The sequence below is a fragment of the Oryzias melastigma genome, linkage group LG24 (genome assembly GCF_002922805.2).
Source record: "Oryzias melastigma strain HK-1 linkage group LG24, ASM292280v2, whole genome shotgun sequence".
Lineage (NCBI taxonomy): Eukaryota > Metazoa > Chordata > Actinopteri > Beloniformes > Adrianichthyidae > Oryzias > Oryzias melastigma.
This window is the reverse complement of record NC_050535.1, coordinates 8,165,890-8,184,250: the sequence shown is the minus strand read 5'-3', so window position 1 is coordinate 8,184,250 and position 18,361 is coordinate 8,165,890. Positions and strand designations below refer to the sequence as shown.

At 33.0% G+C, this 18,361-nt stretch overlaps 1 protein-coding gene across 2 annotated transcripts in view; it reads right to left on the bottom strand.

Annotated features, from left to right (window-relative positions):
- acp1 (acid phosphatase 1) overlaps nucleotides 1-6,257 on the bottom strand; it is an 11,499-nt gene extending 5,242 nt beyond the window's left edge. The window contains exons 1-3 of one of the 2 annotated variants that reach the window (XM_024291698.2): nucleotides 5,939-6,257; nucleotides 4,761-4,834; nucleotides 4,319-4,432 (exon numbers count right to left, since the gene is read on the bottom strand). In XM_024291698.2, coding sequence (XP_024147466.1) covers nucleotides 4,319-4,432; nucleotides 4,761-4,834; nucleotides 5,939-5,981 — 231 coding nt within the window. In that variant the 5' untranslated portion in view covers nucleotides 5,982-6,257. Of the gene's footprint in view, nucleotides 1-4,145; nucleotides 4,260-4,318; nucleotides 4,433-4,760; nucleotides 4,835-5,938 lie in introns of both variants that reach the window. The other variant, XM_024291699.1, reaches the window with a different exon arrangement.
- Between the last annotated feature and the right edge of the window lie 12,104 nt (nucleotides 6,258-18,361).

The window sequence follows — 18,361 nt, the reverse complement described above, 5'->3', positions numbered from 1 at the left end:
ATTATGATATATATTTTTATTTTGAAATGTTTTTAACATAAAAATGATGTTTTAAACTAAAAATGAAAAACATTTTATAATAAAATGGTCCATTTAAATTTTAATGAAATGTATTTCATAATAAAATGGTCAATTATTTATTGAAAAGACTTTTACTGGAGTGTTGCTTGATTAAATAATGTTGTATTTATTTATTTAATTAAGAACAGTTTGGGCTTCCATACAAAACAGTTTCTTGCTCATATTTTCTTCTTCTTCTGGAATAAGGTGTAATGCTATAGCATCATCGCCACCTAGTGGCCAAACTGAAACGTCCTCCAGGAGAGACAGAACAATTGTTAGAGCTTCTTAGTTTGAGAATCTATCTAAATGTAACACTGTATGGTATTAGCAATCTCATGATTTCTCTAATACATTTTACATTATGAACTGTATCAAATGTCAACAAATATACAGATTGTTAATGCATTTCTAAATAAATGTGTAGACTTAAAATGGAATTAAATCAAATTAGAGATCAGAATTGAATCGATCCAAATCAAACCTATTATTTCTATCTTTTAAAATGTTTATCTTTGATATTTGAAAATACAACACGCCAAAGTAAAAGCATTAAAACTTGACCCTGACAGATCTGCAAATCATCTGGAGTCTCCGCATACCCATAATTTATAGCTCCGGTAAAGTCATCAGGACACCACACTTTTCTCCGTTTTAACAAAAATACTCCTGCTAAAAGCATTAAACTGACTTTAATCAAGTCGTGTTTGTCTTATTGTCGACTGACAATATAAACTGTAAGAGTTTTTGTAGCTGAGAGAACATCTGTAAGCGTTCTGACTTCGACTTGTCATGATTTAATATGACAAATAGCACTTAAAGAAAAAAAGGTTTATATTTATCGATAAAACTAACTTAGCTTATGCATATCCGCTTGAATATTTTCCATGTGTCACATTCTTTCAGTTCTCTGGTGGTGACACTCACTGATCACATTGACTGCTGACCTTTGCTCCTGCAGTCTCGACACTCTCACGGTTTACACCGAGCAGGAGTAATCCAGAAAAAAAAAAAGCCTGTTCACAAGCCTGGCAGAGATCTCCACTCGATTTCTGAAATATTTGGCCGAGCACGAGCTGGGGAGGCTTGTATTAGAAATGAGGAATGAGATGCAGATAACAGTGTTTGTGCACTGATAAAATCTCAGAGATAACGCCGTAATGAAACCATGAGGGGAATGGTACAAGTACAATTATATAAAAAAAGAAAATCTTTATTAGAGAGGTTCTTTTTTTTTTAATATTACTAAAAATCACATTTAATATGTAACGTTTTGAGTCTTTAAGTCATAAAACTTCTGCTTTATGAGGTCAAGTAGTCACATTTCCTAGAAATACATCGAGTTTGAAGGAAATGTAAATGAATGTACTCACTCAGATGGATCTTAAATGCCTTAAAACTTGTATTTTTTTCACAATTCAGTGTTTATGTTTGAAAAGCGATTATTACAAAGTAAGTAGAAATCTATAAACTGTTTTTTTAAGACATATTGTGTAACCATCCACACGTTTAGGCGAGTTTCTCAGTTTGATTCTTTGAGGAATTCCATTAAAATTCGATAGATTGCATTTAAAAAATGTTGGGACTCGTGAAAACAATAAAAAACACAATCAAAAAAGTGTGATTTTCTAAAATAAAGTTTGTAAAGAAGCTAATTAATTAATTATGTTATTGTGGTTTTCTTGCGACAAACTATTTATGCTCAAAATGTACCCAAAATACCATCCGGATTCTTTCACTTCTGGTCCATTTCCTTTAAATATATACCTAGGAACCTTTTTCAAGCATTAGTTTCTTGTAGGAAGGGTCAGGGCGGCGCACCTTTCCCATTCTGGTTTACAAAGACCAACTTGTGCTGGATCACCATTTTTCTTTTTTTTTTTTGTCGACAATCTTGTAAAAAAGGGACCAAAACACACTATAAATATATTAAAACATAAACCAGCTATAAACGTTGTATTGTTACATCTATAATTAAGCTATAAACCTAATAAATTATTATTTGATTTAGGGAAATTAGAGCAAATTCTGTGCTTTCCTTTAATTTATTTACTAAAGTATCAAACTTAGCATTTGTTTTTAATAATTTTTGGTATTTTTCGGATACCAAATCAGTAAATTTATTCACTTTTGGTTGGAATATTAGTAATTTCTAAAATATTTCTGCTGATGTGTTCAAGGTTTTAAGAATTTCCGAACTTCTGAAACAAAAATTGACAGCAAAACCTCAATTTCAAAATATAAAATACTCCAGTATTTACTAAAAAACTGTTTTTTAACTCACCATAAATACTTTATTTAGTTTTTACCCTAAATATTTGACCAGAAATAGAAGCGTAAAAAAAATCTCAGCTTCAAAATCCTTCTGACAGCTCTAAACTAAAACAGTGACAGAACAAAACACAAGTGATTACGGCTGATTATTTTTGGCCAACGTGAAAGTTCATTCCTCATATTTTGTTGATTCAACGATAAAATTTCAGAGCACACAAAATTAAAATGTCATTCCTCCTAAATGTTTTTTTGGCCGCTGCAGAAAGGAGAAAAATATCCCACAATATTTGTTATAAATAACTAGGAAATGTGTTCTTTTAACAAGACAAACATGCATGTTCATTTGGGAACACCAGAACCCCCCCTTTGACCTTTCTGTTGGACACAGAAGACTTTAGGCAAATTATGAGAACAAACACAATGTATAATGAAAGAAAAAGGGAAAGCTCACTGCATGGATTTGAACGGGGTTAAGACAAAAGGTCCAGACTCCTCATACCTGATTTAAAGAGCTTAAATGTGATTTAACAGGCTTGCTGTAGGACAGACCCGGGAGGTGGCAGTTCTCAAGCCTGGTGTTAAATCCAGGAGCCAAAGGGTGAGAAAAACATTTTGAAAAGGCGTTTAGAAACCGCCATGAGAGCTTTGGGGGTCAGTCTGAGGATGAATCAGCACAACATGAGCCTGATTCCTCAAACGGACGAACATCTTGACTTTTTTTATTATTTTTTTAAGATTAAAAAACATATCAAATGTTGATTTGTAAAGTGTTCATGAGACAGCTTAAAAAGCTTAAATATAACAAAAAGAAAAACCTAATGGGTGAAATATTACTAGATTTTTGTAATCAAGACAGCACTGTTGGTTTAACTGAAACTGTCCCTATTTTTTATCAAATAAAAAAGTAAAATTACAACATAGTATTGGAGTCATTTTACAAGGAAAAACATTTTTTTTCAAATTACAACTTCAGTTGTAAATTTACGAGAAAAAAAAGTTGTACATTTATAAAAGTCACAGGCTATATTTATGACTTTTTCTCATAAATGTACGTGTTTTAAAGTAATAAATTTATGACTATAAAAGTAGTAAATATATGACTTTAAAACACACAGATTTACAAGAAAAAAAAAGTCAAAAATTAATGAGAAAAAGTCAAATTGTGACGACTTTATATCTTGTAATATTTTTTTGGTTTGTTTACATGGCCCTAATACTCCATCGTATAAAATAATTAGAAACAGAGTTAACAAATATTTAAACAAGCGAGCATAAAGAGACATCTTACTTTTGTTTTTTCCACAACAAACCAAACTTTTAAGCTACGTACACACAGACATATGACGTTCACACTTGTCAAGCAGGGATGGGCTTCTTCTTCTTCTACTGTTTACTAGTGCATGTCTGCCACCTACAGTTGAAAGATGCTTAGTGTGAAATGATGAACTGATGCAAAACTTGCAATTTGGGCACAAAACGAAATCGGTTCAGATTATTGTTGGAATCCGTGCAATGGCGGAACTGGTTACCATCATGTCTGGATTGTGGCCTTGGTTTATCTTTATTTAAAAAATAAACATAGACGTCTTCAGGTTCGTGTCTACCAGATAAACCAAAACACATTAGTCCTTTGTCCATTCCTGTATTTATTTTGAGTTTTGTTGAAAATACACTACTCAAACCTCAAAGGAATTTCATCTAAATTTGGATTTAGTAACTTGAGAGTGTTATATGATATGACCTAGTTAATATGGAGGCACCGTACTCAGACACCCACACCAACTGGTGAGACGAGCCAGGTTCGTTTGTACCTGTCGGGCTCTATGGCTCGTCTCAATGCCATGCTTCCTGAGGCAAGCCAGACCACGGGTGTCCGGTGAGCTGCCTGTATTCCAGTCAGATGTAGCAGCACTGTCTATGACCCACTGAAACAACAGAGAACACAAATGCTAGCTACCCTAAGAAGTGATGGGGGGGGTCGTACCTGCCTAGCCACGTGCTTCATGGGCACGTTGTGTCTCTTCATGCATGCCTGACCGCGGTGGTCTGGAGGGTTTCCTATCTCATAGGTGGAGGTGGCAGCACTGTCTATCCTCCACTAGACAAAGAAAGGCATTTAATACAACGTTTCACAATCTCTCATACATACAGGTTTGCTCCCGACTCCTGAGGGGAAAAAATTACTGGAATGGTTAAAACATGTAAAAACGCACACAAACATTATACATTCTATTACATTCTATGTCCAACACATTAAGAAAGGTGTATGTAGTATTACATTTTTAAAAGAATTGACAAAAAATATTATCAAACAGATTTTTCGTACATATATGCATTGGGATAACAAAATTCCAATAAGACAAGCATAAAAAGTACTTCTCTTCACAATTATGAATACATATTTTTAAAGTGATAAGACTCTTTACCTGATCAACAACACCAGAATCAGTTGCCAGTTTCCTAAAAACAGCTTCAGCGATGGGGGACCTGCAGATATTCCCTGTTTCAAAAAAAGAAAATTGTGTTTTTGTTATTAGAAAAACTAAAATAAATTAAGAAAAAAAAAATAAAGGAAAAACAAAACACAAGGTATAAGGAGATAAATTCTTAAACACCCTTTTTACTATTATCATACCGAAATCTTCATGTTAGTGTTTTTAGCTTGCAGTTTTACACCAAAGTAAGATCTTCTAATTTGTTTTTTAGTCCATCAATAAAATACTTAAAAAAAATTCCCCCAGAAAAGTATCTAAAAATAATTGTTTCCTTTCCTTTTATTTATGAGCTGTTATTTCTTGTCTGTATTGCATTTTTAAGATCTAATCTTGCATGCTTATTCAATTTAAAGACCAAGTTTGATTAGTAATATTTTTCATTTTATTCTTAATTTGATTTTTTTATATAAATAAACACTTGAGTGCAAGCGCTGTGTTTTTAAATCACTAAAATGAAGTTAGTTTTTTATTTTAAATATAGCAGGAGTTAAATTCTTAGGTGTCAGTGTGCAAAAACATGGTGAAAATAATCCTATTTCACATTTTCCCAAATCAAATAAAGTTTTCACTAATCAGAAACTGGGTTTAATATATACTTTACTATCCAAAGCATAATATAATCCAGGTTTAAGATGTCCGGGTGCAGCGGTTTTTGAACAGGACCTGTTTTTTGGTGCTCCAAGTGTGAAAAATACAGAGGAATGTTACTTTAGCGCACTAGTGAATCGGAAGCTAACTTCAGCCTCGTTTGTCACGACCAGACTTGTTTTTAATTCATTTTTGCGCTGAAATCGAAAGCTCGTGCCTTCACACGTGCGACGCAGCCATTATGCATTACCAACTACCAAAAAATGTTGAAAATATTAACAAAATACTTTAAAAACTGGTTTTAAAAATGAACCAAAATATAAGTAAAAATAGTTTGTGACAATGTGTTTCATAGAATTTTTTTGGACCGAAGCCGGAAGTGAATGCCCTCAAACTCTTGGGGCGACCGTTACACTTTTTGAACAACCACAAAAGTCTTTCATACACGATTTTAGTTATTATACCGAATGTCTTATTTAAATTATTCGAAATTTCTACGGGGTTCATCAAATATATCTTACCCAGACAGACGAAAAGAACCGATTTTGAACCGGTGGCCGCCATGTTGATCTTGAGGTCTTGAATGATGACAAGCAATATTGACGACCAAGTAGTGCCTGAGCAAAAAAATAAAAAAAAATAAAAAAAAAAAAGAATAATTTTTTTCTACATCTAAATATATTTTAGCTGATAAAATTCGTTTAAAATGCCAAATGTATTTTAATAATAATAATAGTAATAACGTAATAATAACAATTATTATTATAACTGTTGACAATTTAAGTTGACAATTGCCTAAAAATAATTTTAGCTGATTCAATTATTTTCAATTCCATACTCTCCCCGGTTTTTAAAAACATGTTTCTTATACTTTACTCTTACTGTCATGTGGCATTTATCCTAATCTGTAAAAACATTTTTTTTCTTGCCATTTTAGTTAAACCTTTCTAATCATATGTTATACATTTTTTAAGAAGTTATTTTTGCCAATTTTTGAAGAAAATATTGTGCTTTTATGTTGGATGTGGAGCTCCCCAAAGACCCACTGCAACAACAAATAGGAACGAATATATTTACAACAATTCAAAACAAATGAAATTGCGCTCAATACCATTTAACACTTCTTCTTTATCCAGTATGTTGGACAATATAATTGCCCCATGTGTTGCTCCAGCTTTCTTCATGTAATAAAGTGCAGGAGGAGAATGTGAGAATGTTGCATTTAAAACCATCTGCAACCGGTACAGATCCAAATGAAAAACATTGTTGAAACTGTCACGTTCTGCTTCTAGCAGGATCATTCTTTTCATTACTGTTTACAGTTGTGCTACTTTGTGCTCAACTAAGTGTGACTCGGATTTAGTTTCTCGTCGTCTCGACTCTCCTTCCTTCAAACTGTTGAAAAGCATTGATTCACATGCTGTAAACTTAAAAATATCCAAGACAGATCAGTGTACGCAGCCTCACTTAAAACCTGCATGGTGGGGAATAATTATAGCCAGATATACGAACAGCGACACAAACAAAATAGTAAAAAGTGCAAAAAAAGACAGAAAAAAATGTACTGATTTCAGATCAAATAGAGTTGGAAACTGTTACTTCCTGTAAGCCAGTAACTTTTTGTCCCTAGTGTGTTTAGTCTCAGTTTAGCCTGTGATTAAGAATATGATTTATTAGAACTAATTGGAAAATATTGCAAGCACTCTGAAGTGATCACGTAAGCTTTGGAGATGCTGTGAGAATGTGCTTCAAAAACTTGACACACAAAGAAAACAGTTTATTAGTTAAAAAGAAAAGGTTTTATCTATTTCTGTATGACAGTTTTGTAAGTTTTATTTAAAAAATAAAGTGCAAAATACCAACAGTTTCTAAATGGCAGCTGTAGATCGGTTGCAAAGGGAAGTCAGTTTATGGTGAAGCTAGTTTTTTTTTTAATCATTTAATACAATTTTGCTCAACTATAATGAAAATTCTCCAACATACAGTTGTCTTGAACATTAATTCTAACCGCAGATGTCAAAAAAGGGAAGTATTTTGCTGGGTTTGGTTGAATTAGAAGGAAGGAAGGAAGGAATTGAGTTGTGTAGTAAATTATTACAGTTCCAGTCACTTTCATTTTCAACCTCAATGAGGAATTGTTGCCCCATTTTGAGCTATTTCCAACCTGATGGTGTAAGTGTTGTTGTAACCACCTCACCATATCTTGCCTTTAAAAAAAAAAAAAAAAAAGAATTATGCAGAAAAAAAAACCAAGCACAACAATTCTTTGAACGAAAATTACTGATATAAACCTATAAAACAAAGTTTTCATAAATATTAAATTTAGTCACAGAGCAAACACATTTGGTTTCATGTTTTAAGTCTGTTTATTTTTGTTCTTATGTTAAAAGCCTAGTGGTCACTTAGTGAACTGCAGCTGCTTTACTCTCAAGCTTCAGCCCGGAAGTTTTTCCGTTTGGCATCTTTACATGAGTACATTTGTCAGAACTCCTAAATTATGAATGATAATCCCACAGCCACTTATATTTTAACCATAATTTGACTTAAATTTGCCTCAGTCAGACTATCAGACTTATCAAAGATAAAGCAAATTAGAAACAGACATACTTTGGGTGACGTTAGAACAAGTTTCATTATTCTTTAGAGAAATTACAGAAGATACAATCAAATTTTAACTAGAATCAATGTCATGTTGAAATTTAATGCAGAAAATCAAAGAAAATCCGCTAACCACATGAGTAAAAAACTAACAGAATTTAATGTAAGAATTAAATGCTTTAGTCAGAATTAATAACATTATTATTAAGAAAATCTTTTTTGTCTGTTTGTTTGTTTTGTTGGGATTCATGTGTGAGGCATGCAGGAAGGTGTTGGCTTTATGTCAACAAAGACGGAAAAAAAGTAGTGTAATGTGTTTGATAGGTTACAGATGTACAGACAGATCCTAAATTCCCAAATCCCAGTCTTCCAGTTGTGAGGGAAAATACAATACTGACATTTATAAGATTTTGCAAAGAAAACCAAATGTTTTGGGAAAATAAAAAAAGTGTACATTCAGTTTAACAGAGAATGTGTTTGAAGATAATGTTTAACTTAGAACCGAGTTGCTTTGTTTGGATCTTGAAAAGTTGAGTTTAGAATCTTGTTTTATTTTATTTTAATTTCAACTTTTATTTGAGTACAGTAAAATGTGTAAAGGGAAACATCTGGTTATGTTCATACTTTTCAAACAATGAAATAAAGAAAAACACAGAATATTTTGAGAATTTGTGACAATTTGGTTCTTAAAGTTTTAAAAATATATAAATATATATTCACATTCATATTTATTTAATAAGGTTTAACATATTTAAAAATTAATATATTTTTTGTTCTCATGAATACTTGGCTTGTTATTCTTTCAGAAGCCAGTGCATCCTGGGACATAAGATAAGTCACTTTTAGCCAAAAATAATGGGAAACATTTGTCGTTTTTTGGTCAAATCGACTAAAATTCTGTGTGATGTTGCATCACTAGTATTAGAGGGAAAGCTATTTAACAAAAGCTGATTTTTAAACATTAAAGTATGATTCACACCAAGGTTTAAAAGAGTAAAATAATAATAAAAAAAAGCAGCTCCATTGGTGGAGCCACACTGAAGTTCTGTCTTTCACCCATCTCCTCGGGGACGCTTCATCTCTCCATACTGTCAAAGGTTTGGGAGGAAAATATTTGTGGTCTTTCTGTCCAGAACAAGCATCATCTTTATCCACTTATACTCACCATTTATTCCCAGTGGGTTTTTCCCATTAGAGCTGGAAGTAGGAGGCGAGCTACAGACCATATCTCCCTGCAAAACTGTCAAAGTTTCACCTCCATCTGTCAAGGTGTTGATGATCTTCTTGGACCAGAAGCATGTTCTTCAGAGATATATGTCCAAATAAAAAAGGAATTCTCTTCTAATGTCTATACCATCCCCAGAATTTTGCTTGAGTTTGGACTCTTTTCTATGTTGTTGATAATCCGGGCCAGAACTCCATGTGGCCTTCGTCCAAGCTGGAGCTCAAGGGGAGGAATTCCTTTAGGAGCCTGGAGAATCTCCCACACTGTAAACACCAAAGCATTTAGCCCATTTCTCAAAATGTTTCATCCTGAATAATGATTATACGAATGGATCCTGAAATCCTGCCACCTCGAGTTAGAGCCTTGCAACGACCAGGGTTCAAAACGTTTCCATATATCAGAAGAGTAATGGGTGTTTATGATGGGTCAGGATGGATAACAATTTAAACAGTTTGGTTGAAAGTAGAGAATGAGAAAAACTGCATCTTAGAAACTTCAATCGCTTTAATCAATCAAGAACTTTTTATCAACACGCTGTCAAACACAAGGTACTTGACATAAAAGACAAATATAGACAAGTTAAAGCAATTTGACACTACATAACACTCTAAAAAGTGAAACATTGGATCAATAAACAAGAAACCTTTTATTTGTTATATTTAAAAATATTAGTTTGTATCAAATTAAATTTCTGAGTTTAGTAACCATCAACTTAATATTTTAATTTGGTGAAAATCAATAATTTTAAATGTCAAAAATTACAGAACTTTTATTAACGGATCCAATGTTTCACTTTTTTCAGAGCAGATTAAAAGATAGATAGCGTTAAAAACGTACAAATGATAAACCATGCTTTAACTCTTATGGTCAGTGTTCCAACATTGGCTGATGCTTCAGAATACTGCATAATCACCCCCATTTTGACTTAAAGGGTGACCAAACAGGGAGGTTGGAGGATGACTCCGCCCACAGCCAAAATGTGAAAATCCAATTCGAGGGGTGGGGCTTGAGGTCTGGACTGTTATGATTACTGGAGCTGCAGATTATCATGTGGGACCTCTGAAACTTACATGGTTTGATCAATCAAAAAAATCCAACTGTAATACCCCAATTCAACCTATAGGGGGCAACACAAAGGCGTTTTTTGACGATAATTTTAAGAATTAAACAAGTTTATTTTAATTTATCAAAAATGTGGCAACATCCAACAGACAGCACTTTTAAAGCCCCATTTAAAGAAGTCAACAGCCAAAAAAAGTTGATTTAGGGTTTGGTTACCCTTTAAAGTCCCACTCCAATCATATTTTTTTCTATCATAAAATATTTTCCAGGGATTTTTATTATGATAAATAAGTTTCAGCCAAAATCAAAAACCCTATTGAGACATATTTTATGCACAGTGGTAGTAACTCATTAGAAATACAATTCTGGGTTGTGGGCGGGACTTTTGACAGAGCAACCCGCCCCCATCCCGCTGTGCTATAGTCTCACGCCATCATTAGTCGCACAAGAATAACAAGCTTGATAGATCAATAATCGATTCACAAAAGATATACATCGTCTGCTAGCTTGATGCTAACGTTCAATAGAATTTCCCTTAGGACGGCTAATGCTAACGTTCGGTTAACCAAAAAAATACATTGTTGACTAAATGTACATCGTTATTTAATCACAGGCATTAATTTTCCAAACTATTTTAAGAAAATCATTTTTAAAGTAACTACTTGTGATCTAAAACTTCATTTTTTCCCTCATACTATTGCCTTCTTCTGTAATAATGTGTACGTCTATAGTGTGATCGCCACCTAGTGGCCAAACTGAAACGCCCTCCAGGAGAAGCAAAACAATGTTTACAATGTTAATGATCTGAACATTTTTGTTAGAATTTCTCCTTTAGAGAAACAATGTAACACTATGCTATTAACATTATCTCATCTCATTATTTCATTAATAAATTTCACAATGTGTGAACTGTATCAGATTAATATAAATATATTCAAATTAAACAGTAGATTTTTAATGTATGTCTAAACAAATGTCTATAAATTCGTAAACTTAAAATTGAATTGAAGAATGGAAAGAATCAGAAAAAAAATCACAATTGAATCGATTCAGGCTTTTGTGAATCAAATCGTTTTTGGAAATTATAACCAATACTCAGCCCTAAATTTAAAGCAAAAACTGCAGCTTTTTCCATTGAGTGCATATTAACATTCAAGCAACTTCCCATGCCAAACTCCAGTTTGCTTCTTATCCACTCTATATTATGCCGAGTGTCTGTTATTATAGTCTGCACAACATGTGAACTCTGGTTCCCAGCTATTATCAAAGAGAGCGTACTGAGTTTGACCCCCTTCAAGTTAAAGAATCAGCCTTAAATAAATAAGAAGTCATAGAAGTGCAGCAATCTTGTTTGTTGTGGAGCAGATCCAGAGGAATGATCGTACTTTAGGGTAAAGGATTTATCGCCCATCCATTATAAATGAATATTTTAGAAAAAACATTTGTTGCTCAAATATTTATTTTATGCGTGACATTGATTACTTTTAGAATTTGGCTCTGTTTTTGTATCAGTGGTTCATATTTTATGTATGTAGTTGTTTTGTCCCGCAGTGCTAGATTTTAATGAATACATTATGGCAAAAAGAGACCAAAACTGTTCTCATGTTTCGCTGCTTTGAAAGAAAAAACTCTTTTGCACTGCTAAATACAACAAACCGAGCGCCAACTTTCAAGCTTTTATTTTGTTCCTTTCATCATTGTCTCTAATGATTTATTGTTCTAAAACTAGTAAAATAAACTGATAAGAGGACATTCCAAAAGACAAATTAATTAAAAAAAATGATTTTTTTCTTGCAGGTTGCCCTAACAATGGCTGATCATTCTAAGTTTTTACTTAAATTCAGTCTCCATTCCTACTTTTTTGTCTGCCAAAGATTTGCCTTCCTGGACAGACACTTAACTTAAATATGTTCTTTAAATCATTTTCCAGAGGTGCTGCATCTGAAAAAGTGAACAATTTTGACTCATGTCTCATAGAGTTTGATGTGAATCTTTTCCCAACAGGAAGACTCATTCATCATCACTGATGAGTGACCGCTAACAATAATCATTTTTAGAAAAAATCACATTTTTTGACTCATTAGTGACTTACTTTTGCCAACCGTCTCCAATGGTGATTTGAGAAACTTGCTGTGCTTTAAAGTTGTTATAGGATGGAATTTATTTCTTCCCAAGACTAAATATCCCACCTAAGAACTTGAGACATACTTTAAACTTCAATCCATCCAATTTTTAAATGCGGTTTATTCCCATCTGGGTGGCAGGGTTGCTGGAGCCTATCCCAGCTACACGTTGGACAGTCTGTTGTCTATATTTTAACTTTTTCTTAAGATTACCATTATTATATTAATAAATATTAGAATTATGATAGTAAATTTGTTATATTTTAGAATTTGTAGAGGTTTTAAAACCATGTAATGTATAAATATAGTGTCAGCAATGAGACTACTTTAAGTAAACAAATTGAAATTATATTTTCTCATGAGAAAAATCATTAAAAGCCAAATAAGTCAAGCCAAGATTTATTTAACAAATCAATAAAGTCTAATTAGCTGCCCAGTAATAAAATGATCGGTGATTTTTGTCATTGTTTGCATTTTTTACTTAATAATTTAGCAGCTTTATCACAACCTTATGTCAATTTTTTTCTGTGATTAGTGGCTGTGAGCTCCCACAGCTGCTTTTAATTCGTAGACATACCGTATCAGCTCTTTTTGGAGTTAATCTACTTAAATTAATCGTACACTTTATAACCTGTGAAGCTGATTAAGATGATTAAGTTAAACTGTATATGACATTTCTGTCTCCACATGTTTTCCCAGCTGTTAATGCTATGTTTTGGTCCATCAAAGCTCTCAATCCAATGATTATGCAACATTTTGCATTTTTTATTATGCATATTGTTGACTCTTCTCGCCTTAAACTGAGTTCTGCTTTACAAAACAGAATAAAATAAACCAGAAGTGTCAAAATAAATGCGGAAAAACATAAAGGGAAACTTACTACTAATAACATCAAAGTACATTGCTAAAAACTTTTTAAAATAATCCATGTGAGTTGCTTAAATGTACTCTTGTACACCTACAAAGAGTATTTTTTAGCAAGTATGAAGACTTTAGTTAGAGTAGAACCTGCAACCGTTTTCTTATTGTAGGTTTGTCAACATTATCTATTACAATCTAAAAAAGAAAGAGTCTTAACAGGATTTAATTTAATCTCACTTTATTTGCCATAAAAAGTCAATAATGTAAGTCTGGTCTGAGTTTTAGTTAAATATTGTACTTTTGTTCCCAAATACTGTTCAAATAAAGATATTCTTAGAGTTGGATTCAATAGAATGCTATAAAAATAGATGCTTTTTCTTGTAAGTGACATTTATTTTTATTTATCGCACAAAAACTGATTTAACAAACAGAAACTATTTTTATTTTTATTCATCTAATTAACGTTGAGTTGTTTAATCTTTAATTTTTTATCACGATTTGCTAAACTTGAAATATAAAAAAGAAGTAAAGTAAGTGACTTTGCTCAAAGTTTATCAGCCAAATGCAGTTGTTTTTTTGAAATACAGTAAGACAAGTCCTTGGTAAATAGACCGTCTAATTGACTGTGATGTGACTTTTCATTAAAGTTAATTGAAGATGAATGGAAAATTACTAATCATAAGTTGCTTTACATAATTTTCAGCTATTAATGATAAAAAAATAGATGGACAAAGTGATATTTGCAAACCAAATTACGTTTTTTTAATTGAGGCAGTCAGTTTCATTCACGTCTCAGAGAAGGACCATAATTATTGTGAATGACACAATGAAAACACAATTAGCAGACGATGTTGTGTCGCATTAGAGAGGGAAATGTGTTTTTCTAACACGCATTTGAAGTTTAAAATTGCTGAAAGCAAGAAGGCTCAGGGGAAAGGCACTAATGCTGTCAGCGTTTGTGTTTCCTTTGCTCCCACATCTAGTTTTTTCTTCCACCAGAACAGATTCATCATCAGTCACAGAGAGAACACGCTAGACATGGCATCCGCACTTTGTTTCAACCCTAGCATTACTGTCAGAGGATGAAATCTGGGAACTACTAGGGTTCAAACCCTGAATTGGATTGTTTTGAGATGCATTTAAAAGCTGAAATTTTCCAAATTTCAAAGCAAATGTTTGAGTTATGCTTCCTCACCCCAAGATAACAATCCCTTCCCGCAGCAAAAAGTAGTCTTTTTAAGTGTTCGATAAGTAAATACTAAAAGTGAAGAAGTATATTTGAAGTTTACTTTTTATATACTGTATTGTAAATGTAAAAGTCTTCCTACACTACACGTACATGGTCTATACTCACACTTATACTGAAGTATACCTAATAAAATCAACTCCAAATGTAGTACTTTTTGCTTCATTTATTTAAAAAAGTACATTTATTTATTTTTTTATAAAATAGGCAGGGCATATTTTGCTTATTTTAGACTATTTGCAATTTGTTAATGACACGAAAATACATTTTTTTAGGCTGCAGTTTAACTTAAAGTCCCACTCCAATCATATTTTGATCTATTGAAAAATCTTAGTATTTTTTTATTACAATTATGTCAATTTTAGGCAAAAAAAAAGTGTTTTTTAGGACATAGTTTGTGAGCAGCAGGAATTCATTTGAGTTATTGACAGCACAGAGTAAGCTTCTGCTGATATCCCATCATCCCGCTAGCTTCCAGCCCCTCACAACCCCAAGCAGCAAAAATTATAAGCAATATCAGAACTGCCCAGGCGTACAGTTTTGAGCCAGATGCTCGTACGAGTAAAACAAATACGTATTTGGACCTACTTGCACATTGTGATTGTTCTGGATTATATGTATTTTGTGTGCTGATGTTTGAGTCTGTTGTTTGTTGCTTTTTATTTATTATCAGGGAACTGGTCTGGAAATTAGCTGTTAGCTAGATTAGCTGTTAGCTAGGTTAGCTGTTAGCTAGGTTGGCTGTTAGTTAAATTAGTTGTTAGCTAGGTTAGCTGTTAGCTAGATGTATTTTGTGTGTTGATGTTTGAGTCTCTGTTGTTTGTTGCTTTTTATTTATTATCAGGGAACTGGTCTGCAAATTAGCTAGATTAGCTGTTAGCTAGGTTAGCTGTTAGCTAGATTAGCTGTTAGCTAGGTTAGCTGTTAGCTAGATTAGCTGTTAGCTAGATTAGCTGTTCGCTAGGTTAACTTTTAGCTAGATTAGCTGTTGGCTCGGTTAGCTGTTAGCTAGGTTAGCTGTTAGCTAGATGTTCTGTGGACAACGGTTAAATTTGGAACTGTAACAATGTTTTGTTTTTTGTTTTTTTTGTCCTGTCCCTTTTAAATAAATTAAGTTGAAAATTGAAAACATGGATACATCAGAACGGAGCAGAGCAGAGAGCTTGTGGCCCGCCCACTGTAGTTTGTATGTAACCATTACAAGCTTTTTTAGTGATTTAAGCATAGAAATACTCACAAATGCAATTTAAGGATATTTTTTTCTTTTATGTCCTCCATCACCAGAAAAATGCCACAAGAACATGTTAAAAACATGGAGTTGGTCTTCAATCATTAGTGAAAATGCAATCATGTTGTCCCCAATTTAGTGAGATTTATGATAAATAAAAAATTCCAAGTACAATCAGTCCCTAGGGATGATGAAACTGAAGTCAAAATGTGGCTTGTAGAAGATCACATTATTTATTCTACTATTAATTCAAAATGTAAAAAAATCCATCCATTGTTAACTTAATTCTGTGAAATATTTGACCGAAGATTCATTCAAAAACTGCATTATAATTGAAAACACGTGAACACTAAGAGCCCAAAATAGGATATCATTCTAATTTAGTGTTGAAACTTTTTGTTTTTACAATATTAATTCATATTTCTAGAAAAGTTCTTACCTCCCAGGTGATTTAACAGGTGCAACAAAAAAAGTTCTTCGAATTTGAGTTTCCAAAATGTCAAAATCTTTTATTATTTACTTTGCTTATTCCCATTGCTTTATAAAAGCAGGTCTTCAATCCATCAGTTGCAAAAGTCAATATTTAACAAATTGGGAAAATATTCATCCATCTCAGAAACATGGTCATGGTGCTGATAAAAGACAATCAAAAAGTCATTTCTTGAAATGTTATCTGTTTGTACTAACACACATTTGTCTCATATTTTTCTTTTTTTCATAGATATATTTAAAGCTATGTCATCTCTGCAAAATATCATTAATCATAGTGACATGTCCGGCACAGAAAGTATCCATCGAGTCTCATGATTTGTAATGGAGGTCAAGAGGACGTAAAATGCAACACAGCTTGAATCTCAAGTGAGTTGTTTGAATTGATTTAAGGGAAGCCAATCAAAAGAAATCATGCAGCTGAATAAATGTAATCAGCACCAAAAGCAGATGTGGTATGAAAATTATCTTCCTCAAAAAAAGAAAAAGTAGTCTCTTTAGGTGAACATTTTTTTTCATAAAAACAGCAACATCTTGTGATTATAGAAAAGCTCATTGATGAGGGTTGAAATTTATGTTTTGTGGGAATTTCTTCTGAGCCAGCAGCATGGGAGGTCCTATTTCAATAACATCTATCCATTCAAGTGCTGCCCTCTGCCTTTTCAACAAGTAACCCTGGTAATCTGGCATCTTTCTGCCTCTCAGTGCGCACATGTGTTTCAGATTCTGCTTGAACAAATGTTTCCAATTACATGAGGAAGGAGAAAGCTGGGAGTTTTGAAATGGGATTTGTGCATTGTTTTTCTTTATGTTTTCACTCGCTGAGCTCACGGACACAAAGGTTTTCTACAGATGCTGTCACGTCCGAGTCGTTTACACAGAAACGAAAAGAAATTAACAAGGTTATAAATCTTCTTTCCAAAAAGAAAGTGGTGAAAAACAAAAAAAGAAGCACATTTGTGTTGTTTTGTGTTAGAAGTGGCACCACAATCTCTGAGAGCCCATAAGTAATTTGAATGCTAATTATGTGTATTTTCTTTCTCCGTACGTCCATATCTTTTGCATACTTCATGCGATTTCTTCCATTCAAGTATCAAAATGTTCTGCAAGTTAAGGATGTTATTGCTCTTTTCTGAAATCTCTTCTGCAACTTTTTGTTTTTCAGCAATTCAACAAAATTTGCTCAAATTCTTCCCATTGAAATGCATTGAAAAGGCTCTTCTGCAACTCCAAACTTTCTGCAGTCATTACTTCAACATACTTAATTTTATTCTGAAAATTCAAACATGTACTTGTTTTTCATTAATATACATAGGAAACTGTCAATTTTCAACTTGCATAAGCTTAAAACTCGATTTTATTCAATTGATGGTTAGCTCAGATGCTAAAATTAGCAAAACAACACCAAACTTGAAGTAAACCTTCAAATTAAAAGCTTTCAAACTTTTAAAGTTTCTCTTTGTAAACAAAAAAAAAACTTCTTAAATTTTATTTATCTGTATTTTTAAGAATCTTATTTTAGTTTTGGCAACTTTGATGCATTTGTGAAGTAATGAATGACTCCAAGCTGTCACATCAAACAAGAAAAACACAAAGTAGCTAAAAATACGGGCTAAAGAAGTGGCAGACGAAGCAGTTTGGGTGCCCCAGGCGAAAAATAAAATGGGGCCCTTTGTAGCGGTTGCGTTTTTAAAAAATCCTTATTTTGGTCACTTCAAAACTTGCATTGAAATTGAACAGGAAATATGCAAAATATTATGATTTTTTAGGATAAAAATTGAATAATTAGGATCAAACGTATACATTGGATTTATAGAGCAAGTTAGTGGATACATATTTATTTTATTAATAGCAGGCTATATATCTCATTGAGGAAGGTGTGGCACTGCTCCACCTGCCTCCTATGATCACACCTTCCTGGTTGAAACAAATTTTGATAAAGAACAAAAATTTGCCCAACTGATCCCAAACCCATCCCAATTATGTCCAACTTTCATCTGCGAAGTTGGAACCAAAACCGCTTGGAAAACTGAATTGTTTCAGAGGGACAGGGGAGGACAAGACACTTTCACGTGATCAGTCTTTTGACAATTCAGTGATATGGGGTGTTTT